The sequence below is a fragment of the Hetaerina americana genome, unplaced genomic scaffold, assembly GCF_022747635.1.
Source record: "Hetaerina americana unplaced genomic scaffold, ioHetAmer1.1.p SCAF_7, whole genome shotgun sequence".
Taxonomy (NCBI): Eukaryota; Metazoa; Arthropoda; class Insecta; order Odonata; family Calopterygidae; genus Hetaerina; species Hetaerina americana.
Genome location: NW_027287316.1, coordinates 20,306,586 through 20,333,794, shown reverse-complemented (window position 1 = coordinate 20,333,794; position 27,209 = coordinate 20,306,586). Strand labels below are relative to the sequence as shown.

At 40.9% G+C, this 27,209-nt stretch overlaps 1 protein-coding gene across 1 annotated transcript in view; it reads right to left on the bottom strand.

Moving 5' to 3' along the window:
* The window catches only part of LOC139696337 (tRNA dimethylallyltransferase), a 509,639-nt gene continuing 482,430 nt past the window's right edge, over nt 1-27,209 (bottom strand). Inside the window, exons 6-7 of the mRNA XM_071595056.1 lie at nt 6,289-6,535; nt 1-929 (exon numbers count right to left, since the gene is read on the bottom strand). Of these exons, the coding sequence (XP_071451157.1) occupies nt 600-929; nt 6,289-6,535 (577 nt within the window). The 3' untranslated portion in view covers nt 1-599. The remainder of the gene's footprint in view (nt 930-6,288; nt 6,536-27,209) is intronic.

The following is a 27,209-nucleotide window of genomic DNA, read 5'->3' as shown; positions in this document are numbered from 1 at the left end:
TAAAAACTAAACCATGTATAATTTCTGTTCTAAAACAAATGTGTTCCATGGAAACTAAAATAACAGGATACGATTCCAACTCATATCCTAATATATGGTCACCTTCGATGCAATTGCATACAGTTACAATAAATTAACTTGAAAAAAAAATCATCTCTCCCTCCAGTGAAAAATACTTCAACATAGAAGGCTTGTAGCCCCAGCTTGTTTTTATATATTTGGTGAAATGATCTTCATCAGAATGGGAGGCAGTATCCCAAATCATCCATTTTCTCTGAATGAATAAGAGAAAAAGAATTAAATGCAGAAGACTTTGAGGTAGGTCCTGACTAGTGTACCCCAAAATGAACTTTTGCCAAGTAGTAGTAGAGCATCTAATACTACTAAAATATGAAATATTTACAGAAAACTTGGGACTGGCTTTTGGTCACAGAAATATTTCAATGAACCAATGTCATACACCAAATAAAACTTGACATAGGAAAGTTTAACAATCAAAACTATCACAAATCTGGAGCATTCGTCAAAGGTGGGACTCACTTTAGAAAGCTATCACATTTTTAAAAGAGTTGGTATTTACAAACATGCATCATCATGTTTCATTCCAGCTTTGTCCTTTTCGTGGATTCCTCTTCAGGCCTTTCTTCTGGTAATGCTTTCCTCTTTTGCACCATTTTCTTGTGTTTTTTAGATTTGAGGTGTACCTTCCACTGTACTGGATCCACAAATATGCGGTTGCATACATCACACTCCTTTGGCTCTCCATCCCACTCAACATCCAAATCTTCTCTGGATACAAAAGGCAGAGGGGCTATTCCTTCAGGCATCTTGCCTGTCATTAATGTCCTCACTATCTCCGAGGCAGGTGTCAGTACAAGCTCATCCCACCGGGATGGGTCAGTAGCATCTAGGCCATAAACAGGAGGCACCTAGCAAATAAAACTCATGTTAATATAGGTATATTCTAAGGGTAAAAATGATAAAAAAAATTTCGGCAATAGAAATGCCAAATTAGACTTTATATGCTACATTTGCATAAACTTTACCATTTCAATTTCAAGGACAATTTATAGGAATGTTATATAATTCAACATTTTTACATTTACCTTAGTAAAAAGGCTTGAAAACCAATTATTTGAAACATTCCATAACTTTTAAATATCTTTCGGAATGCTGGTCCATCACCTTCCAGTACCCTGCCCAAAATTTAAAAACTTTAACCTGTGTAACAGGTTGAGCTTATTTTTTTAGCACACTTTGGGCCATCAACAGGTTTTGCCACAATCTGAATTGGTAATAAATAAGACTATTCTGATTATTCTCACGGGTAATATGCTCCCTGCTAACAGAAACAGTAGTCTTAAGTTTTACCTTGGGCATAGGTATTACATGATTTCTGCAGGTACGACTACAGAAAAATCATTTGACGGGTAAAACATAAGATTTTCACGATTTCAGTGGCCACAGCAAATGAATATAGACAGCAAAAATATTCATGAAAACTATAATTGATACCAACTAATTCTCATACACCAATGCTGTGTTATCATTAGTGAATGCAAACAACATTGAAAATAATTAATGAAACCCCTTACAAACTACAATTAGTGCAAGTAAAACTCAATAATTCAAAGCTAACATAAGAGCAAATTTAAATCTCACGCAAAATGAAGAAATTATGCACGGCAGAAAAAATTAGGGTTAGTTAAGTTTTCATTATGAGAGCAAATGCAATACACTTTACATTTAGTAGGGGTCCCCCACCCCAATTGGATGCCACAAAGTTGATCTCTTTTCTACGGTTCCATGCACCCCTCTCTTGAGAGTTTAAAGGCATCCCCTCACAGTCTTGCAAACGGGAGAGATGACTACTAGGCCTGCTTTGCATCATCAACCATGATCTTTGGCTTTCCTTTCTTTCTCCAACCATCGCCTCTCTTGTCCTCCACCCAGTAATTGCTTCTCCACATATTCGAGAAACCCTGGCCAGAGGGAAAAAGCGGGCAGCCGCACTTCAGAGCAACAAAGGTGGGGGCGCCGCTAAAAGGCGTCCTTCGGTGGATACATCTGCAGCTTGTATGAGGTATACATAAATTTTTCCACTTCCTAATTGGCAACGGTTAATTGTTTCTCCGACTCCAGATTTTTTTTGCCTGCGGAAAGAGGGGTGACGCATTAGGGGGTTTCCTCCCCGACCAAACCGCTATCCACCAGTTGACTCAACCCTCTTCCCCCCCCCCCCCCCTCCCCGGCCATCCTTCCTTTACTAGGCACCAAACCAACACGCGCACACAACGCAACCACCCCCATTCCTCCCTCCCCACTTCACCGATCTCATCTTTCGCCTCCCCCTCGCCCGCCCTTTCCCTCAAATCACCCATCCGTGTCGTGCCGCTCCGTTGAACACGTTCATTTCGTTTTTCATTCCGAGCGTCTGCGGGGCTCAAAACGGAGACCCGAGGCGATTTCGCGGATCCGTATTTACGGCCCGTTTATCTCCCGGCGAATATTTTATGCCATTGGGAACATTCGTGCGCCTCGGCCCGCGTGCGAATCCGATGCGAGTTTCCACAAAACTGGAATTTATTGGTGGAAGTTTCAATTACTCCGGGTTCAACGGGCAAGGGGGCGATAGTCACGTGACGTTGCCCAAGCGAATCAGATCTCCACCTTCCCCCCCTTGCCCCCCCGGCGGTCTTTATTCGCTTTGGTTTTCTTTGTTGGAAATTTAATTCCAGCGTTCGACAACTATTGGCGGTGTTTTCTGTGTAATTCACGCTCATTATATGGAGTTTAAAATCTAAAATGTCGCACTTCAACGACTCTTTTCTGTTGAGTGTTATCTTTTCGACTTCCGACATTACTTAATTAGTTCTACGTTTGTTGACAGCGTTTAATTGATTTAATTACTTCCTCGCAGACGGTCCAATAACTACAATGCAGAGATTAGCGCCTGTTGCAAACATCGCCTTCCACGATGTTATGCGCGATTTTCCATTGCGATGGGAGAGGAAACAGTTTCAAAATATAGTTTTCAGTTCAAGACGCAACTTGAGTTCTACTGAGTATATTTGAATAAATATCATTCCTAATTTTTTCCGCTCACGGTTTCGACAATGCAAATATATAAGTAATAACGAAAGGGTTATCCATATATATCATACCATCACCAAAGGGAGGAAAGCCCGCCAATCGTTTAACCCTTCCTTAGGGCACGGCCTAAGGAAGGGTTAAACGAAGCGAGAGTTCACAAATTTAGAACAAATATACGCCAAATAGGAATGAATAAGCTGGAATTTCGTGCGATGAAGGATCGATAGCCGATAATAATAAGTTTGAAAAGTTGAAGTATGTTCAGGGGGTTGGAGAAGAAGGTGCGATAAAGATGGGCTGCAAATACGTTTTTTCATATTCTGTCATATTCACAGGTTCTCAAGCACAAAAATAATTGTTTTCAAAGATAAAAATTTTGTTTTAAATTACAGTACATATGTTTCGTGTTTTTTAAAGAACACTTTTTTTTTACCACACGTTATCTACGTTTACGAAAGAGTTTAAGCTAAAATGCAGAAGGGAGTTTGTTCAAATGGACTGAATGGTTTTAATTCTATAATGATTCTATACTAGGATTTCCAGACACAAAGCAAGCAGTGCATATCATTTCTTATTCTATTACCCAATATTCTTTCTGCAATTTTCCATTACTCCAGGTTTTTTTCACGATCCTAGGTTTTCCAAGTTTTTTCAAGGTTGCTTCTATTGCCAGCCTTGAAGACTTCGAGGATCACTGGTCACATTGTGACGTAATATTAAACGCTGTTGAAAAGTCGTGATAATTCGCGACAAGAGATAATGAAATCATCAACCCGAAGGTCAGCATGACATGGGCATTCTGACAGGCGAAGGCAGATGTAACAAGCCCCGTGGCGTGTGAAATTCACACAATTAAGGTAGCGGGCTCAAGTTTCTTTCCCTCGGACGACTTTTAGTTCCCTAGAAAGTAAAGGGCTCAAATCACACAGCTTGGGTGTGGGTGGAGGTGTCCAGAAGTATCATCCAGAATTTGAACCAAGGACCCTCTAGTCCGCAGCCGAACACCTATCCACCAGCGACGGAGACGTGATTAACAAAAATTACTTTAAAACACTTGTCATGTAATGTTTAAAACTTCTTTAAATTGCCAAATCAATTTCAATTTAAATAATAAAAATTCTACAATGGCGACACATTCATACGGAAAACAAACCACGGGAACAATAAAAATAAACAGAGAAACTCAATTTCCCTCTCGAATATCGGGGTTGGATACCTAATAACGATTCCACTCATTAACTTGATCAATGATGCTGAAAGTATAGGAGATCGTGGTTGTCCCTAAATATCATCTCACAGCATAAATAAAGGAGAATAAAATACACTTAACGTAATATAATCTATCTCTAGACTGCACGCTTCCCTTGGGGGCAGATTTATCCGGAAAATCATAGACAGCGGGCGGAGAAGAACCGATCCCTAAGTGTATGTTTCACACTCCAGATGGTACGAGGTGATCCCTATCTTCGCCCATAAAACAAACCCTCAGCTTTATCACGACTTGATCCAAGTTGTGCTACTTCATTAAATAACAAAAAAAAACTATTTCCCTTATTCTATGATTCCCCGTAAACCTAATGTTGGGGTATCATCCACATCGCATTTATATTCAATCACACATCACGAGTCAAAAAGCAGCCAATTTTGGAATCACCACGTCAACAAGGATTCTTTTAGGGTAACGAAAACACAGTTTTTTCGAGTTTTCTGTATTTTCCAGGCTTGTCGCAACTCAAAAGTAAGTGTCGCCATTTCATAGTAAGCAGACCAAGCTATGACGTTACTTATGTAATCGTTTATTTTTTTAAATAAATATTCAATTCAAGTCAGCGAGCAAGAATCGAACGTGTTTATTCAGATTAATATCTTTTTTTATCTAGTCTGCAATCGGTTATTTCATAAAATATTTGTAAAATGAGGATTAATATCACGAGAGCGAAATAACACAAGGAAAACTATTAACGTGGGAATGCAAGGAGATTCTCACAATCAGGACTTAAATACATGGGACAGCAATTTCAACTTACTTCGAAGACTTCAAATCATTAAAACACACCCACACATCGCAATATTTTTTTGGGACGAAAAATATACAGGTGACTAAAACAAAAGACGATAAAAGTAGTAATGCTATTTGGGATGTGTAATATTTTAATTATTAGCGTGTCATGCGAACAGCACGATAGCTCATTCCTGTTTCAAGTAACCCATATGATGCCACCGCTAAATTCCTAACTATCATTTTTTTATAACACCACTTAGCAGAGAGAGACAAAGTGATAAGGACCAGAACCCTCCACCATGAATGTGTGCTTTTGATTGTAGGAAGAGAGGTACAACATCAACTTATCGTACAATGAGTGGAACGTGTTTAGTAACTTGTATCTCTGATCCCAGATTCATTCGTTTTAAGTTATTCTACCAATTACAGATAAGCTTTGGAATGCCCTTTATGCCTATTATCTCCTATGCATCACGATTAATCCCTATTGTATGCCTACATATTTCCATCTCCATTTCTCCTCAACTTCAGTCTTCAGGTTTTCTAAAAAGCCCACCCTCTCTTCCTTTAGCCAGCCAACATTCTTCCTTTTTCACATATCCCTCAGCAACTTCCTCTCTACACACGCAGCCCTTCTCCTACTGACCCCAATCCTATGCCCCTTTTTTCTATTGAACACAGCCCAAATATATGAACTTCTCCACCAGCTTCAATTTATTCCCTTCTACTTTAACGTTTGACGTAACTTTCCTACTTCTCGAAAATCTCATTACTTTCGTTTTCGTGTGGTCAAACTACATCCCAAACACCTCGCATTGCTCTGGTTAAGCTCTCAATAATAATTGCAAACCCTTGGCTGTCTGAATCATTATTGTTTGATTATCTGCAAACCTGACAATCCACCATAGAAATCGATTACAACTTGCTTGTAATCCACCCTACCTGGAAGCATGACTATTTCAGCAATCATTAAAGGTGGAATGACACCCACCTCCCCCTTTGCCATTCTCATTCCTCCCCCTCTAAACCAAGGGGAACACTCCCGCAAAGTGCATCTGCTCTTCACTCGAACGGGGCGCTGCGGAAGAGTTCGACAGCCTTCCCGTCACTGGCTGTGCCCCCGGAGAGGGGGCATGGGGGAAGGGACTCCCCCCCTCATTCCCCCCATGGCATGCACCGCCGACCATACCAACCTGTCTGTCCGGTCGGCGCAGGAATCTGTTGTTGATCCATCGCACTTGCTTGCGGGCGTACCTCCGCGTCGCCAACTTGAGCATTTCCACTCCTTTCCGAAAAAGCTCTTCGCTTTTCGGGTCCCCGCCCCCCTCCTTATTCTCCTCCGCCCCTTTGTCCACCCCCTCCTTCTCCACCATCATGAGGTACTCGTGGAACTCCTTGAACCCGATGGACTGGAATATTCCCCTCGTGTAATCAGGTGGGCTGCAAGGAAATGAGAACGGAAGGGAGGGGCAGAGAGGAAGAAAAAGGGGAGATAATTAGATAACCTCGGAAGATATGGCGGCAAAAGGCAAGGAAAAGCGTTTTAACGCGCGGTCTTAATTCGTAAATGAACGGAAAAAGAGAGGTGGAATGATAGATGGAAGGGAAAAAAAACGACTCGGAGATTAGAATGTAAACGGGATCCATTTAAGCCCGGAAATGGCAGTAAATATCGTCGTGACGTTTGACAACGAAGAGGGTCGTTCCGACATCTGAAAGATAAATATGTATGGGTCTCTTTTCTTTTAATTGTTGTCGTTTTTCTGGAATGAGGCAGTTCCCACGGATTAAAAAAAAATACACCCGAGAGACATTCCTAGCTTGTATGAAAAGTATTTAAAAGGACCATTCGTTCGATTTCCGTGCATTATTGGCTGGCATTTATCCACAACCAGAAATTCAACATTCATCCATTTACACAGGAGTTTCAAAGCTGATTTTTAAGGGCATGTAAAACGAAATACTAAATTTCGGAGCAAACATGTCGGATGATTCAGATCAAATTCAATTATGTACTTCGGCTTCATACTGCGTCGGAAGAAAAGTAATAATAACAATTTTCCAAAAAATAAGCAATCATATCAAAATCATGTATTAAGAAGTTTCTTCGGGCACCACACCGGTTGTTGCTTTAGTTACACTTGAATGGAAAAAAGGAAACATAAAATATGATATGATGGAATATCATAATCCGCAAACGACACCAGAGGAACAGTACGTAAATAGGAAAATGACAATGAAAACATAGATTACAGACAAGATGACTAGAAATGTAGACGAGGATGGTAATTGAACAATGTGAGCACATAATTGGGTACAAGAAAGAACAAAGAGAGAAATGATAACTGAGGTGGGAAATGAACAAATTCGGCGAAAGGAGCGTGGTGAAAGACGCATGTGTGAGGATATGGACAGTTTGCACAAGAAGGGTGAAACGGGTGCACTGGTGCAGGAAGGTGAAAGCACTGTCAGAAAGTAGGTATCGTCAGATATCAGGTTGTGTTTTGTAGGGAGAGGCAAAATAACATATCGTAGCTGTCTTTGTCCATTCAATACCTACCTTAAACGGTAGCATGCCAATAATAATAATTTAATGAGAACATCAAACAATTCCAAGAAGCGAAGCCTGAAAGTGTGAAGTACTTATATCATAATAATTTATACTTTTGTGTATATCAATAGACATTAGGATGGATGACTTTATAAAACCACACCCGAACAAAGGGTATAATATTTTGTATCAACATAATGCAACGAAACTAATTAAATGAAGTAAACTTCCAATGGCACGAAAATAATTCTTTCTGGAGAACTCTTTCCGCGCATCTCGAAGGCAAGTTATTGTTAGAAAAGCGATGGCCAAGGAAACATTTCCCGATAAACTGTTGAAGTCATGTAAAATATTAACTCCAAATATGAGGGATGTTCAATGAGGAGTGATGATTATTTTTTATCCTAATTTATCGTGCAAATTTAATGATGTAGCATTGTTAGCTTAATCGGAAATGTTTATGCGGCACAAATTGCAGTTTCATTGATGACTTCAGTATTGCGTCCATGACGACCGCTACAAGTTGAAAGACGCTCATTTCGCGTACGACTACTTCTGATAGTGAAAATCGGTTTCCTCGAGGGCTTTTCTTTACATTGAATGACACAAAGAGTCGTATGAGGCTATAATAAACTACGGGCATGGTACACTGCATAAAAAGGATGGGGAACACACTTCACACTGAATTTTGTAAGATAATCGCGATTTCGACGCGAGTTTCGCAAGAGATCCACTGCACACAAACACGTCTTTACACGACACTCATGTTACCAACAACTAGGCGGCGCCCAATTAAACTTTTAAAATTTCTGATTGTGCTCTCAACGTAATTGGAAGATCTTATGCCACAATCGCAGCAACGGCGTTAATGTTTACTTCCGTAAGAGAAGAGGCTGGAGCTACAGGGCTTCACCTTCCTTTGAAATTGATTGTCTCCGCTTTTCACATCGTTTAAACCATCTTCTAGCAGTGCTGTAGCGAAGAACAGACTCTCCCTAAGCCCCGCGTAAAATTAAACAGGCCTAAGGTTACGATTTAATCAGACGGAAGCAAAATTTCACTAAAGCGTTGTTTTTTAACCTCCATCGTTGCCGCAGGTGACTTAAACACACCTCAACTTGCAACGGCTGCCGCAATACTGAAGTCAAATCAATTTAACGTGTACCACATATACATTACACATTAAGGAACTAACATACAATTAAATTTTGCAAAATAACAGGGCAAATAGTATATGCATGTCTATGCATATACTATTTACCCTGTTATTTGAATATACATATACTATTTGCCCTACATATACCATTTGCCTCTTTGCTGAACCACCCTCGTACTAATATGTGTGGGACAATAATATACGTTCACTTTGGTTCCTCATTAGACCACATAATTGGCAGTTCCAAGAGGAAGCTAAACCTAAAGTAAAAGAAGGAACACCCACCAGGAAAACGAAGTGTGCCAAGAAGCGCTATATTCCTTGGTCTACTCAGAAAGCAGGTCATGATTTCGTAACTAGGACTATGGTTAGTAAGAGACTGGCTTGTTTCCCTTACTCCGCATAGAAATGGAGAACCCTTGCTTCCATTTTCAACATTACAGCGATTAAAATGACGACAATATTTGACTCCATTTACCACGCCAAGGGCAATAGTCATCACGTTCTTGCATGCTTATTTCTCTGGCAAAGATTTAAAACTATTTTAAGTTTTGACCGAATGCTATTTCGATCTAACATTACACTGAATCCTCGAACAAAATTATGTCCACCCCTTAAATGTCGAATAGTGCTTCCGGGATGGTAACTGCGGATTTTTTCCGGTTAACTCCCGCATTGGTTGTCTTCACGTTGCGACGATTTCGTAACCTGAAAGATTCAACGATGCTGCATGGAACGGAAACGAAACCGACATCGCCTGAAGGCAGGCAACGCAGGAGACCTGCGGAAAAAATTACTGATTATTCTTTAACGTGATGCCTGAATTTTCGATGGAATTAAAATATAACTTCCGAGGATAATTATTGGCCATCAATGCCCTTAATCTTCACACTACATTTATCTATTTAAAACACTACGTTTTACTATGCGGATCTGAATGCTAGATATGGTTAGATATGAATACACACAAACAACTGTTATTCCCTAAAAAAATTGAAAATTGGTAGTCATTAAATCTACTCTCCTACAACCAAAGCAATACATTACAGACACGATTTCACGGAAAAAATCATAACATAGTGCTATAGTTAGACCTTAATTTGCGAAGGAATAGAACGTCATTATGTTACCTCTCCACGGTAACTGGATTATTTTAATATTTCCAAAATAAGAGAGATGCCCTTGATAATAGCTAAACGCAGATAAAACAATCTAGCCTGGTCATCAATAGTGCGGACGTCTTTATTATAACTGAGAAAATCAGAATATTCATGAATTCAGCGATGGTAACAGTTGCTATCGAATAGATCTGGGGGATTATTCGATACAGTTTGCCAGCTAAATAACTGAGACCAGTGGAGTTGGCGAAAAAGGCCACTCCATGAAATGAAAAAAAACAGCGAGAGGGCCTTTGTAATAAATGATCGCATTGGTGGATGAAACACACAGCAACAGGTCCAAAAGAGCAGATTCTGACGCGAGGGAAACCGTCGTGGGATCAGAGGAACATAGAAATTCGCGGTTCTGTTTCGCATTTCGGCAGGTCGCCAAGTATTTCAAACGTAGATGGTCTGAAGGATTCAATAGACAAAAAAAAATCGAATATTAATGAAGCTGTAAACGGGATTTCAACCAGCGACCCTTCACTGATGATAAAATATTAACGCGACTCAACTGGCCACCACACTTTATCAGTAAAAGAATGGGACATTACAGGTGCGTCGATGAGTATAGTCGTTAGCATACATTAACAACGTCTTTTATTCAGGAGAAAACGTTGCATGTATTACACTTGCGGAGGTATCTGTCGCTGCTACCGATGGAGCACTTGAAAGTTAGATTAAGAGCGACAAAATTATGAAATAGCATATGCACCGTTGCGAACAGGATTATGGAAATACCATCAATACATCTTAGACTACCTGCCTACATCAATACATATCAATAAAGGTTTTGCAAGAGAGGAGAGAAAGTTCTTGAGACATAAAGCGGAGGCAGAAAAAAATGCAGGGCATGCTGAGATGTAATGGGATGTTGAAGACAGTGATACTGGGGAGAAAGTCGGAAAGGAAGGGGGAACAGATGAGCATATTGCTTGAAATGAAAGGAAGAAGGAAGTGTGTGGAGAGTTGAAGGAAGTTTTCCTGCAGGGCAAAGTGTGAGAGCATTTATTTAGTGACGTGCGAGGCGGGGCTTAGAAGTGTAGTAGTGTTACGTCTCTGGAATCATCAAAAACCGACCTTGAGAGGCAGATTATTTATAATTATATTAATGAGACACACATGGAATTCCTAGTTACGATGTTTAAAGAGTCCAAAAACTGCACTATATATAAGTTGAAATATGCAAATTGCTCTGGCTAAATCAATGACAACAGCATGTGTCATGCTGGTAGTCTTCATTGGCCATTGCCTATGTCAAGGGTCCACCCACCCGAGTTGAAACGTAAAACTACGTCGAAGGTGTGAGGCTCGATTCCGTGACCTGAAGGGTCTGCCCCCCCCCCCTTCTAGGCTAGTCGCCCCTAAACCTAACATGGCGAACGGTAGAGAGCACATACAATCATCACTCGGGGGAAAATGACACCCTCTTCTATTTCTATACCAACTCCCTTTAATGCCTTCCGACGCCCTTCTCTGAATTTCGTCTCCAACGAGGCATTTCTCTGCGATTCTCAATTTTCAACCACTAAATATATTGAAACTAGTCGTAAAAAATTAATTTAATTGTTGGAATGTTGGAAGCCTGCACTATTAAAAAAAAATTAACCAAAATGTGGATTTCCAGAGTTTTGGGCATCACACATTCATTAACAAAGCGTTACTCCACGCCATAAATCATTCATATTCCCTTGAAGTAAAATCACGAAAGTTTGGTCTCGGCCACTTAATCACCACAATCGATGCAAAGAATACGGAGCAGTCCCTTGCGCGATTACTCGCACTCCTTCCTCCACATTGTCCGACAGGTACGCGCGAACCCGCCGCGCCCCCATCCACCGGCGGCTCCTGGGGCCCTCATACACCGGACTAACCACTGCCCACCCACCTTCCACCCCCTTCATCCCCCCCCATTCCCCGCATCGCAAAACCAACCTACTTCCATCGGCCGCGGAGGAATGAAAGCAGGTGCTCTATCGCACGTCCTCCCCCTTCCCCCCCAACAAGTCGCGCCTTCCACAAAATACATCCGCAGGAAGTGAGTAACGCGTGTCGTCGAAAACTGCCCTGCGCGAAGGAAGTAAAGGCCATTATTTCCCCATCCGTTATGTGTGAGTGTGGAGCGTCTCTCTTTATGATATCTTCTATCCGCCCGCTCCTCCCATCCCCCAACCTTCTCCGAGTCCTCACCCCCTCTCTCTTCTCGCACCGCTTAGTACCGAGAGTGAGGGGTGGGGGGGGGGTTCAGCGGGCAGCTGCGGAGACGACAGGGTGGATCCGACGACGGGCCCGAGGGGGTGCTGGGAGCCCGCTAGATGTCACCGACCTCTCTTTCTTCCTCCATTCGGCCTCAGTGGCTTTCTTCGACCCTGCTTACGTCCGTATCATTATTCCGACTTACACATTCATTAAAAGCTTCGATTACACACGGGAGTTGACGTTATGTTTTACGTAAGTGTCTCACAGGGAGGGTCGACTTCGGCATGCATCACACACCCTCCCATTCACACCCAGTGTATAACTTGCATAGTTTTAGTAATTTACTGCACGCGAAGGAAAAACTACACGTGGATCCCACTACGATTAGCCAATTATACATGGTAAAAAGAAAAGTTAATTATTCCTCGGTGAAGATTGGCCACATACACATGGCCAATTTGGAAATTTAAGCATGAATTTTCAATAGACAGCCAGGAAAAGTCGAAGTAATAATTTCGAGCCAAATTTAACAATGATGGTTAGTATCCAAACCACCGTACTCAGTTGAATAGTCTAAATATAAGGCTGGGAGGTTTGGTTCATTAACCATAACAAAGAAGGGAGAGACCTGTGAAATGGGCATATGATTTGACGAGCCAGTGTTTTCATTCGTTCGTTTTGTGGTCACTCACAAGTAAAAAATATGCACCTATTTTGTTGAAAGGCATTTAATACAAGTGAAATATAAATTAAATATACGATCAAAGAAAAATCAACGACATTCTTCATTAATATAATGAATTACGTACTCAAAGAGGAATTCTCGCTATGGGAAGCTATGAAAATCAACTATCAATCAAAAACGCTAGTATAAACACTGTCGGTGGACTCCGAAAAAAAATATGAAAATACTTCTCCGACTCGTAAGTTACTAATTTTCATCAAACAATAGCCATCAATCCGCAGAATTACTCATACAGGAGTAATTGTGTTACATACATTACATACATACATTTCCTGTAGAATCCAGGAAAGATCCTAACTGGATTACTTATCCATGTGCCCATGTTTGATTCCACAAGGGACTGCAATGTTTTATGCACGAAAGCTTGCACCTGCGGAATAACGTGTACCTACTTCATACGCAGTATCCGACACGCTCGACGAAGCGTAAAAACCGTAGGGCCTAGGCGCCGACGTCACCAATTCCCTCCTATCTACCTCTATCCTCGCAATAATTTTCTACCAATCACCCTTGATTAATCACTATTACTAATTTATGTACTATAAATACGATACTTCGGTGGTGGAGTCCAGTTGGTAGAGGGTTCGACTATTGCCCGGTGAGCCCGAATTCAAATCCTGCTGAATCTGGACAATCTCGACTCACTTTTTTTTTCTAGAACCAGATGATCCTTCGAAAGTACAGGCCGTATAGGGAAAGGAACAGCAGCAGGTAGAGGTGGGGGGCGGACTTTACAAAATTGTGAATTTCACCCTATTTAAGGCTTAGGACGAAGAGAGAAACAACTAAATGTATGAATGCTTGCCGATAAGCAACTGCTGTCATCACGTCAAATAACACCGTTAACAGTTGAAAGCACTGTAAAAGCGTGCCATACTTCACACTGCACGAAGTCATCACGTGATCGGCTAGTATAGCCGCAGGTTTTCATCACGTAATTAATAGAATGTTTGCCTCGTAAGAGTTTTCAGTTCTTAGGAAATGCTGTACGAGTGTGTTCTTATTCCTGAAATTGTCCGCAACGTTTACCAGGGAATTGTGTTACGAGAGTTTCTCCTTGCATTTAACCGTATCAGGCATGAAGAAAAAAAGCCCAGGACGTGCGTAAATAGCCCGGATAACTTCTGCCATATTGTCGTAAAGGTGGCATTCACCTCAAGAGTTTGCTCGACTACGCCACCTATAAAAAAAGTCATATTTCTAGTACTTTGCCTGAAAGGTAGGTGACCAGAAAAAAATATGGTTATCACACATGGGTTGCACTGCGTTCGTCCAAACTCAAGTGCGTAGTGGACTGTAAAAGGACGTTCTATGCCATGTGCAATGCTCTTGGTTTGGACGGATAGGCTAACAAATACAACATTGATTGTTATTTCTGTATAGCTCCCCCACTAAGAAAAGGGTAAAATACAAGAGAAGAAAACACAAACACCTGTGCACCCTAATCGCTTCAGATGAAGAACTTACCCTTCCTGCCCATCTAGAAAATGTTTATAAGGACTCTGGCGAAATCGGTAATGTTAATTCAAACAAGGAAGAAGAGCACTCATTAACTTTCAAGGGGTGCAGACAATAACTTGACTATCACGGACTACTCCAATCACACGATAACACGAGGGGAGATCAATGACCTCATCAGGGATCATAGGGCAACATTTATTTCCTCATGGTTAAACAGTGGAATTATCTACACCACTCCGTGAAAGTGGCAGCATAGCTACCATTTTATTACGACTGCAAGCCGACTACACAGATCGTTGTAGTCTCCTTTTCGAGAGAGCTAAGGTGCGTAAAGGAGAGCGATGGAAATGTTAAGGAACTTGTAGTACATTTAGCGGACTTGTACAGGTAGCTGGAGTAAAATGTTACCAAAATGCTTTGAAATCAAACCTTGATTTCCTCCCGTAAAATTCTGGAGAGCTGAATAACGACCATGACTAGTGCTTTCGCCAAGGAAAATCGGCGATGAAGCAAAGGTGAAATGGGATTCTGCCATGTACAGCGATTTACGTTGGACGGTGAAAAGGGATGGTCATGACACAAAACGGGAGAGACAAGACGAAAGGAGCCTGAGTTGCGATTACTAATTGTGTATATTATTTTCATATTTTATTGTCACTTACGTACAATTCATGATCCCGTTCCGCTGCAAGGCGTTATGCCTATTAAATTTAGGTTTTGGACGATTCTCGACTACTATATTTCCTTATACCCGTAACGAAATATAGCATTTTGTTCTTCATTTCTTTGTAACTTCTGCCTGCCTTCACACTGTCAAAATGTCTATTCTCTTCCTTTGTCTACCACATTTACCCAATATCCGTCACGGGCTTCCAACGTCTCACTTGTCTTTCGATATTTGCTCCGCCCACTCGTTCTGCCTTTTTTCGAATTTCCCCCAGCAACTTCCTCTCTTCGTTCACCCCAGTTAAAATATTTAAAACTTCAACGCTAGTCTTCCTCCCTACCCAGTCTCCGTATTTTATTTTCAGTGCATTACGATCTGCATTTCATCCATTCTTACCCAAACCAGCATCAAAAAAATCAATTGATCTAAGTTCATCATATTGTCTGAAAGACAGGTTTCAGATCCAGAGCTATGCTCCATGTTAAAGCCTATCATATCGATAACAAGTGCCGGTCATTAGAATTTTCGTGAACCCAAAAACGACCCAAAAGACCCAAAGAAATCTTCCATCTCTTAAGCATTAAATCTGATGATGAATATAATGGAATTGAAAATATTTTTAATGTTGAAAAGACTATTTTTTACTGAAAAAAATTTTAAAAGAAATCATTCGTATATTAACTGCATCCCAATTGAACATCCGAGTACAATGAGAGAAAAACTTGTTGCCGAGATTAATTTTTATGAGGCGAAGAATTGGATGGTGGCATTAAGACCGGTTGCAAGCGGGGGTTAGGGAGACCTGCATAACCCGTATTGGGGGTCTCAGCAGACTGACTTTAAAACGCAGGGATAAATAGGACACGGAAAGAAGGCATTCCAGAACGGTGCGGCATTAGCATCCCACAATACCCAGGGTCCCCACTCGTCGTCTGGAAGCAGAGCCAAATTTTTAAAATCCGTGTCCAGGAGAGAAGGGACATGTCGACAGACAGGGAACGCTGAAAAGCCAGTCACTTCCCTTAACTGTCCGTAAAAATAGGCGAGCTTCAGGCGAGCCAAAGTTTTCCTCGAATGCACGAGGCACAGTTACGAAACGTGTTGTTTTTGTTCACAAAACATTAAGGCTGGGTCCACTAAATGTGATCTGGCGGGTTCCTCGGCGCCCCTGCCCCACGTGACAGCACTCTACAACAGGTAGGCCTCCATCTTCAGAGAGATTTTGGGTCACGCGGGCGTGTGGAAGAGTAACGATAGGTACTCCGAGCCAAACGAGCTCGGCGCCTAATGAGACAGGCACATTTACTTGCGCTTGGCAACGGGGGCAATGCTTCTTTCGTGTTTCTTTACAATACTCGGATTGGGAGGGTATCATACCTAAGAATGACCGTAAATGGCAATGCTATGTCCAATCATGACAATCTTCTTGGAGGAACATTCGGCTCATCTAAAATCTATGATGTCCCGATTCCCATTTTGAAATGATTTCGGATGACGGTGGTGGATGCTTTGTAGCCAATACTCGATGTTAATACCCTATAATTCGTATTAAACGAATCGGTGTTTTTGAATAGAAATTGTACCCAAGTTGACTAACCCACTGACTTTACCCCGGATGGTAAAATTTAGCACGAGAAATGCTGATTTCTAGTAGCGTTGATTTTTGCCCAAAAAATAATGTAAGCCGCCATTTATTGATTACAATATGCACCGATATTTTTACGAATAAAAATTTTAGAACGCGGTAAATGTTAAGAACAAACCATATTTTTATAATTTTGATCGGCGGAATTTTACGACAGAGTATTAACAGCATTGACGAAATTTTACGACAGAGTATTAACAGCATTGACGAAAGTCTTCCTCTGCCGCAGAGTGATCTGTGTACTATTGAGCTGACAGATATACTGAAAAACTTTCCTCAAAGTCGACGCAAGAAAGTATTTACAAGGATATGACGTGAAGTTTCGACTAATATAATGCACGTATGTATACTTATGGCACACAAATTTAATTAATTTAATCATTTACATACGTTCTCTATCAAGCACGTTCTCTATCAAGCACAAATTTGCTTGAGGTTTGATCAAATATTCCATGACACAAGATCAGTGTTTGCATACGGAAAAATATGCAGTGTAAAAGGTGAATCCCTGCCATCGCCGGATCGAGAATATTCCATATTAGGACTCGATTTCAAGGAAAAATCTTGGGCCACCCTAGTAAAACACTCTTATGACAGGAATCATGAAAGCAAAAAGATAAATGCTAATGACAGAAAACTAACATTGATATTTTTTATTTTTTTAATGATTCAAGCATCTGGGTATCAAGTTTTTGCATTTACAAAGCTCACAGTCACCGTATTTATGAAGCTAACAAGTATTTCAATACCTGCGATCAGGGATTTTATATTTGAGCAAAATTAACCCTTAAACAGAAAACCTCTCATTGTAACAAAAAAAATTTGAGGATACACTAAACGGATCGCAGAAGTGAGAAGAAACTTGACTATTGTTTTAAGCAGTGTTTATAGAGTCGCCGCTAACGAACTTAAACCACCAAAACGATTTAAGGCTATTTTAAAACTAGTCCAAAAAAAGATGGAAGTGCAACGGTAACTGACCCCGTAGCTTTGGCTTCATATCCCTCCGAGGATAGGATTTTTTTTACACTCGAGTACTCACCCTTGCGTGACGCGAGGACGTGACGGGTAAATGCATTAGCCTGGCCTTCCTAATGGATTTAAGGCTTAGTATTCCTTTGCGAGTATTCTGGTATCAAGCTCATTTGCCTTGGAGCCTACGCGCCGCGCCCCTCTCACCTCGCATCGCATGTGCGAAGTTGGTCTCAATTAAAAACTAGTAAAGTTTTGCTCGGCAGGGATAGTAATAGTTAATACGGGAACCGAGTTCACTTGCTCCATTAGAGATAGGCGGGTAAGGTAACTTGGGGGTGCTTCTGTTTTAAGGAGCGTAGGCAGAGAGGATAGAGATGGTGAACCTCCTCGTTGGTCTCTGAAAGTTCTCCCGAGACAGAACCGCTGAAAACTTTGAGAGTGGAACCTAGATGTCGCCATCCACCACAAAACCCACGACATAATTCTGATCTTAAATTGCACTCATTTTCAAAAAGAACAATTTTCTATGGCAGTTTCTACTAGCTAACTAGTTTCCGTAAGGACAAATCACTATTTTCAATTTTTTAAATTAATATGCTGTCCATCACAAACCACAATGCTCACGTTCCAACAAACTGCAAAATTGACTCTAGCAGCGAAAAAATTGGGTGGATTTAGGAAGGAAAATTCCTTTCAAAATTGTCATAATGAAATCCAAATCAGAAGAATAATCACGTTAATTTTATCATTAATTAATAGTAATTTAAGTGAATTAAAACGACTATCGGGAACTAAAATGGCAGCAAGCGCCCCAAGATAATCACTTAACGCCAATATCCATCGACTCTCATTCCACTTAAGGGCTTCTCAACAGGTGGTCGCATGAAGCCCATTCGAGAATGGACAGGTTAATATATTAGTATTCATTTAATATAATAAAGTCATTCATAATATAAAATCAATAAAATACATTTGTTAAGTACCCGCGTAGTGCTTTAAGTAATCATGTGTGTGCCCAGGATTGGGGAAATACAAGTATAAAAGGGATAATATAAGACGCGATTAAAAATGCTATTCAGGAGGAAAAAAAGACTGGGTATTATGAGTCGGAGCTATTGCCGTCATATTTGTTAAAGTCGTACTGATGGAGAAAAACATGTTTGGCTTTTTCTCTCCCTGCTTTCTGTCGGGCCGTGAGAAACTGAAATGAAATAACGTATGATCACAATCAAAGGTAATGAAATTCATTTAAAATAATATGAGATGGCGATTGAAAGTTCAGTGACAGTGCGATTGAAAATCAGTGAAATGTCAATCGACTTCAAAATGGTTGCTGCCCTTTAATGAGGAATTTTCTATCACCAGCGGCGATACCTCAGTATTTAGATTCAAAAATACCGAAAATCGTGTTTCCTAAAAAATACCCGAGGGTCAAAAATTCCTAAACCAAAAAGTTGAGGAAATATTCTGCGGTGTACGTAAGTGGTGGAATGTTTTCATACTAGCCGGTAGAACAAGCCTAATTGCTACAAATCTGGGTTTTAAGAATTTTCTTGGTTTTAGCAGAAACGGGGAACGTTTTCCGGGATACAATTTCCGCAAATGGAATAAATCATAATCAAAACTTGGTAATACTCTGTGATTTAACTTTCACCAGCAGGTAGAAACTCAGAAAACTACAACAAAATCAGATTGAAAAAAATTGAGGCAGTCACATTTTCCTGCATTAATATTATCAAACCACTCAATCGATCTGCATTCTTTAATCATCACGTCAATGCTGTATTTGCTTAGAAATTCGACTCAAAAAAAATTTACAGTTATATTCATGAATAGATCCAAAGTGTCTTCATTTTCCTAGGGCACTTATCCCATCATTATTATTATATTTCCTCCACTCCTCCATGGTTTTTTTCATTTTCCAGGCGAGTTTGAAAAACCATCCCGAGGGAAGCGATTACGATTCGGGCGGACGAAATACAATCACAAAACAAGTAAAACCGAGGTTAGTTCGGAGCGGGTTGGGAGGGGAAGGGCGCGGGAGGATGGAAATGAATCAGACCGGGATCACGACACTGACCGTACTAATCCGGAAAAATCGACCCGGGGCACAAACACAATCCCGAAATCCCGATCCTTGGGGTCGGACGGCATTCTATCGCACCAAACCAGCACCCGCTGGCCGACGACAATAAACGGGGGGACAGGGTGAAGAAAGGGAGGAGGGTGGGAAGGGTCGCGCCGCCGGCTGCTGTGGACAGCAGGAGGGTGAGAGGGGGCGGCAAAGCGTCCCCATTTCCACGATTGCACCACATGGACACACACACACACCAAACTTCTTAAAGGAAGGGCGACGGAAAAATCGTGATGGGTAAGAAAAAAAAATATTGTAAAGGAGGGAAGACGCCGTGGACGGAGGAGTAAGGGTTGGGGTGTTTTGGTGGGGAAGGTGGGTGGGTGGGAGGGGAGGGGGAGGTAGGAGGGCGAAAAGAAAGGCAGGTGCGCCGCAAGGCACGCGATGGGAGTCCCCCTCCCCCCCCGGCTACCAATGGGAGACGAGGGCGAACCACGTGCCGAACGCGGAAAAATAAGAAAGGGAGACTTGAGGTGGAAAGGGGGTGGGTGGCTCTCACTTGAAGAGGAGGAGAAACGCCGAAAGGGAAGGCAAGCGAGAGGAGGTGGGGAATTCTTAAGCTTAATTCAAATAAAGGTGTGGGGGAGGGGAGGAGGAGAAGAAGAAGAAAAGAAGTGCGCTGAGGAGGAGGAGGTGCAGGGAGAGGGGAGAGAAATCTTCCCGAGTGCGCCGTCACACCTGCCCCCCACCTCCTCTGCGCCACCCGTCTCGAATGCGGAGAGGGGGACCTCCTTAAGGAAGCAAGCGTCTCGCCAAAGGAAGGAGGGGGAACAGAAGGTGGCGCGGAGGAGGAGTTGGGGGGGGGGGGAATTGTGTGATGGGGACGAGAGTGTAACGCTGGACAGGTATGAAAGAGGGGGGGGGTCAAGGAAAGGGCCGAGGTGGAAACTCCAGGGGTGTGGGGGAGAGAGAGAGTGGAAGGTGAAGGAACGGCGGCTGCACTGACGAATGTTTGTCTCTACATATTTCGCCGACTATTCTCCATTTTCCCGACGACAAAAAAAATACAAACGTTATTTTTCTCGGTTTAACATGCAACATGCATGGCTACCTACGACTATTTTTAGAAACCATTGAAGCGGTCTGATCCCAGAAATTACCGCAGAGAGTTCGCCATCTTACGGGATTTTTTTCTTTAAATAAAACCTCGGCATTCTCAAGTCTTCCGTCCAAGGTTCACAGTTACACACCAGATGATTTTCGATCTTCTCAAGTCGAAAAGTGTTCATTTCAATGATAATTATAATAATTATAAATGCGAGCGCAGGGGCTGTCATGCAGTTCACTACCGAAAAATTCCGACAAATTGCCGCGAGGCGAACAAAAGAGCAGAAAAGAAAAATGACCGGAGGATTTTTTTTTCAGGATGACTAAGAAAGATCTCTTAAATTTGAGTAGAAGTCAAACTGCGGGCCTAATGACAGGCCTTGTGACGAAAAGATTGTAATTGTGTAATTATCAACGCCATTAAAACGAACTTACATCTACATAAACTTAAACGATAAAGGTTAACTTTTCATCATTTATGACCTCTTCAAATTCCCTTCATTCTTTCGCATACTGACGAATGTATATAGAAAACTCTTCCTTTCACTTATTTTCAGCAGAGGTACACTGGATTAGTACTTCTTTTATTAATATTCTAACAAAATTTCCTTTAATACATATAATGGGATACCTTAAATGAACAAATGATGTAATATCGTATTTCTGCACTCTCCATCTCCTCTATAAAAATTTTATTGTTTTCATATCAAGAAACTATTCCACTCCTATGGAATATTGTAGCAGTCACGATTTAGTTGCGGAGATTTTTCTCTTAGCCGCATTTTTTTAACTAAAAGGTATCCGCTTCCCAATTGCCTTACTAGATGAAACCAGCCTGAGAATCACGTTGTCCAAACCTCCCTATAGCCAACTACAGCTTTTAGAGCTGGCGAGAGAAATCACTTAGAATATTAAAGGGTTGCAGACGCAATACGTTTGTATTAATGCGAGGATTGTCGCATTAAGCGTAAATGTAATGGTGAACTAAATACTCTGAATTGAAATAGCTTCAAACCAAGGAGAATGTTGACGAAATTATGCCAAAATGTATTCTCCCTGCTCTTTTCAATTATAAATATCAATACCATGTCACTTTCCTGGAGTATTTAACGTACTATGATGTTTTCAAATTTTTGGTAATCAGGAGGGACAGGAATAAAGAAAATTTAATGAGGGTTTTCTGTATAAGTACAAGTTTAAATTCTACTCAACAAGTATTGACATGTTTTTCCTAAATTGGCGATGTTAAATTGCTGTTTTGGAACATAAAAATGTCACCTGATGAAAAAGTCCTCCAAATCCGTGAATCCAGAGTTATCTCAGACATTCTTAAACTTTATTTGTGTGTTTTACAAAAAAATACTCGAGCATATTTTGAGTTGACACGTAATCGAAAAACTTGTCGATGCAAACATTCAACGTCACCACTTCGGAAAGACGGTACCATTGAGAAAGACAAAATATTTCCAATGAAAAGTCAACAAGCAGTACAACAGTTGTCACTCTATTCATGAGTAGCAACACTGTGCTTTTTATTCACGACCACAAAGACAGTGACAAGGCAGTGACATTCCGTTAAATGACTACAAGAATGCTAGTCCTAGCATAGGGCGATCCCGGAGGCCGCCCAAGTCGAAGAAATTTGGGTCGTGCCGACCAGCTCCATTATTAGTTTAAAAATTTAAAAATACAAAAATTGTCTCGTATTATTCTCGGACTAAATCGATAACATTGAAACCTATGAGATCCTGAATATTTCACACACGACGTTTACCAAGACGCAATTACGAAGTGCTTTGTGAATTCCTTATAAAATAATGTGAACACAAATAGTCATTTTACGGTAGGTTTGCTTGGCGGAGTTAGATGCTTTGTTTCAATGTTAGATCTTCAATATCAACTCATTAAAAATAGACTTTACGACATATTTCCTGTGGGGATAAAGAAAACGTTCTGTGTGGGATAATTGGGGCAGGGGAACGGGTGAACAAAGGCCTTACCCGTAGGGAGACCCAGCCAGATATCAGTCGCAGGCCGGTCCTGCATGTGCTGAACCAAATGATTTAATTTACAAATTCATTCAGAATTGCTTCCAGAGGAATTGAGCCGAAAATACGCGGCAACTCAATGAGCTGTTTTGTTCCATAGTCACTCCGAGCGGCGCTCCTGAAGTGTTCTCCGCTCGCAGATAACAGTGGCGGGAACTCGAAGGAAACACACCCGTTACATTAACTACAGAGGAGAGGAATGAACCACGAACCATTGACACGTGAGCCGCGCGCAATTAGCATTCCGTCTCGATCTGTACGATTAACTGCTAAATTAAATACTTTCGCAAAAGTAAAATGATAACAAGTCAATAACTCCAAGAGTACCATACAGCAGCTTTGTCAAATGACCTTCATGCTATAAACACGGGGGTGCGACACTTGGCGCATGCGTAGACTCAATTAACTACCTTGGAGTTACCCTCACTCACGACCTCTCCCGGGTGAAACACATACGGGGAATATGTGAACAAGATGACAAAATATTAGGATGTATTAGAAGAGTACAAGGTAAATGTGATGAAAAGGTCAAAGAGAAATGTTATCTGTCATTGGTTATGCTTCATTGAGAATATGCTGCAAGTATATGGGATCCTCACGAGGTTGGATTGATTGCCGAATTCGATCGCGTGCAGCGTAGAGGAGCTAGTTTTGTAAAACGTTGTTATAATCAACTTAGTAGCGTAATCATAATATTAGAGAAGCTATGCTGGAAATCACCTACGGAGCGAAGGTTAAATTACTGATTGATGCTCTTGCATAAATTGGAAGGTCTCTTACAGGTTACATACCTGTATACCGTGATGTTGAAAATGTATTATTACACCCATTGTACTACGTGAGAAGAGATCATGTCAATAAAATTAGAGAGATTAAGTGTAGAACAGATAGATTTAAGAACTCCAGATTTTCGACGAACGATAGGGGATCATAATAACATTGTTCGACTGCGGTAGGGTCATGCTCGGGTAAAATTATTCTGGAGTGTATTCACCCCCTGCCACACACCCTGGTGGTGGCTTGCAAGGTTTACATATAGGTAAAAAAATAAAAAATGAAACGTAGTTTTATAAATGAAATATGAAAATATAAAATATATATTAAATTATAAGTTAATACTGGTTTTCTCTATAATCGCTTGGCCTAACATGTATACTAATACGAATGGTCACGGAAATACGACAACATCGAGGCCTCACCTTTGACCGTAAAATCAATTATCCTTCAGTTCCTCATACTATCTACCTTTCTTCGGGTCATTTAAATTCACATTCTTCTCCTACCTCCATCTCGCCTATTCAAAATACTCCCCTCCATTACGATCTTCACTTCAACAACCATTTGCCTCGGATTACCCCTTCAACCCACATATCCTGCCGTCTCCATATTCCTCCAACAACTTTTCCCTCTCTGCTCCTGTCATGCCTAAAACTTATTCGCCTGCCATCCTCTCCGAGCATCTTATTTATTTCAACCATCACTCTAACCAGAACCCTATTTTTCTCACAATGAAAGTGGTAAATGGGCCACCAACACTCGAGATACAGACAACATAAACACAGCCAACCAGTTATACTGGCTACACGAAAAGTTAAGCGCTTATTGTGCAATTTTATGATAATTTTTTATACACTAAGCAGTCAAACTTTTGCTTTTAACAATTACGTCACTTACAAATGCTCTGATTTTTGGAACTCCATGATCGATAAACGCCCTCTTACCGAATGTAAAACATGAAATCAATATTAAGGACTTCCCTCGAGGACTAATATTTCTTTTTCCGACGGTTATTATTCACAATAAACAGCATTCAGTAAATATAGATAACAAAAATTCGAGTTTATCAGTTATGAAGTGGTTTTAAAAGTATAACACATTAATAAAATTTAAAAATAACAATTTTTTTAATCAGATCCTTAATAAATTACTTGAAGTACAATTGATTTTAGTTCTGCAATCAACTAAGAGAGAAGTAACAATTTTGCTAATAAGACGGTAAATTTTCATATATAGTATTAATAGGGAAATATAGCGTTGGCATAAAACAACATTCTGGTTGAATGGTCGAAGAGACCAGCAATTTAACGACTCCCCTTTACGGGAGACCGCCTCTCACGTAAATGATGCACTAGGTTCCGCAGAAATCAATTACAGAACATTCATTATAAAACACAGTTAAGTTATGCCTAGCCTTCCGGATTAGGAATTTATTCTCTCGCTAAATGATTTACACCTTGGCAGGTGCTACGTACAGTGAATTTCCCCATTTTCAAGTTCTGCATAAATTAACTCTGAAACATGGAAATATTCCATAAGACTGGGATCGAGTCGTTAAAAAGATATCATAAATAAGACAATCGTTGAGGCGGAGATATGATGAATGTAGGACTGGGAAACAGGTGAGATGAAGAAAGGTGATCTATAATTATGAAATTGGCTTGTCGTGAGTTTAATTCATCCCGAGCATATCCGAAATAGAAGGTATAAAACCCATTAGATTCACCATGAAGTTACCTCAAAAGGACTTCACTTAGATTCAGGATTATCTTTATCCATGTTTTACTCGTATTAGTCAAAGCTGGACCAAATGAAATAGGCCTGAGAACCAAACCCATAGTTTCACTCGTTTTAGTTTCACTTATAGTCATGGTTACTAATCGGATTGCTTTTTGTGCGAAATACTTACTGCACTCATCATGAGGCTTCTATAATAGGTTCCAGATAATACTGTCAAAAGTTTGTCCTACGTCCACAAAATGCAAATCAGAGTTATGCCATTAAAACATTCATTATATTTTCTATAGTAAATCGCTGATTAGTTATGTTTCTGCCAGAACGAAATCCAAATGCGATCTTCTATGAATTACATTTAAATCTATCCTGGAGCAATCCCGAGAATACCTTAAAAGCTAAATTAAGTGAAGTGCCGCCTCTAAAGCTTTGACATGCTTTCATCTTCATTTATTTTGGAAGCATGCATATTATTATCACGGACTTCCATTTGTGTGGCATATTTTTAGTTTTCCATTTCCTTTTCGTCAGTCCGTGCGTCGCTCCTAGCAGACAGCATCTGACTTAATAAGTTCCATAATCACTCAATCTTCAACAGGTGCTGCTCCATTGTCTTCCTCATTTTCTTTATTTTACGTGATTCAACTGCATACATTCTACGCAATAATATTTTCTACAAACACAATAGGCTGTCCTTCCCCGCCTCCCTTTTTATTTTAGATCTCCTTAAAAATGCCCTGTCAATCTACCAAATACTTTTAAAAATTCAGGGAAATGCTGTGACAGTTACTTCAGCGGAATCATCCGCCGATGTGCACCGCAATTCAGTTATTCCAAAGAGTAAAAATTATGATTTTAACTCTGAGAAATTTCTTCAATTCCATCCAAAATTCGCTCCTCTTCTCCATTTATTTCCTCGTTCTTTTCCCTGCGACCTCTCATTTTATGTTCAAACCCTTTTTTCAATGAAATTGCCAACCTATAAAATTTTCTCACTTCACTCTGTCGTTTCAATTCTTCCATCTTTCTTTGTCACAGTACAGGGTAATATTTTCAATCAGAACTGAGAAATAAATACCTTTTCCCTTAAAAAGCTTGACAGATACTCTCGCTCATGGCGAGTACACATTGCCGAGCTGGCGAGCATCCTAGATGATGACAACAAGGGATGTCATTATTATCGATATTAATGAAATATTTGTTTGTAATTTTGCAGAGGTTTTCGGACGGCGCCATAAAGAAAATAATTTAAAACGACAATGATACGGGCTAAGACGGGAGAATATAAAGATTTTGGCGGGAAGGAGGTTTGGCGGGTCGCTCTTCCCTCTGCCACTTTGGGTTACGGAAATTTGATTGATCGAGTCCTGTTCATTTAGCCCGAAATTTTACAAAAAGGATCATATCCCAACTGAAGAGCTCCTATGGAAAGTCGTAGGCGTAGACAAAAAGCCGGTAGAGACCGCAGAGAGGAGGAGAGGACAAAGAATCCCCCAAAATCCACCAAAAGCTCTGTTCATTCTCCACTCCGGATGACAAAGGGTTATATAGTGAGGGCACGCGTTCGCGTGGGTAGGCACACGGGAAGGAAACTTGTGGGAGAGGGAAAGTACGCATAAAAACACAAGGGAAAAATGAGTCGGAAGGAGGGAGATAAAATGGAAAAAAAATGAGACGTCTTCTGGGGTGGACAAGGTGGCGGCGAGTAGGGGGGATGGTTGCGAGGGAAGCGGGCGGGGAGAGAGGGGCAGGAGAGCCCGCGTGCCAGCAGAGGACAGCAAAAAGGAAGCAGCCAGCAGCATCTTGCGAAGGGGA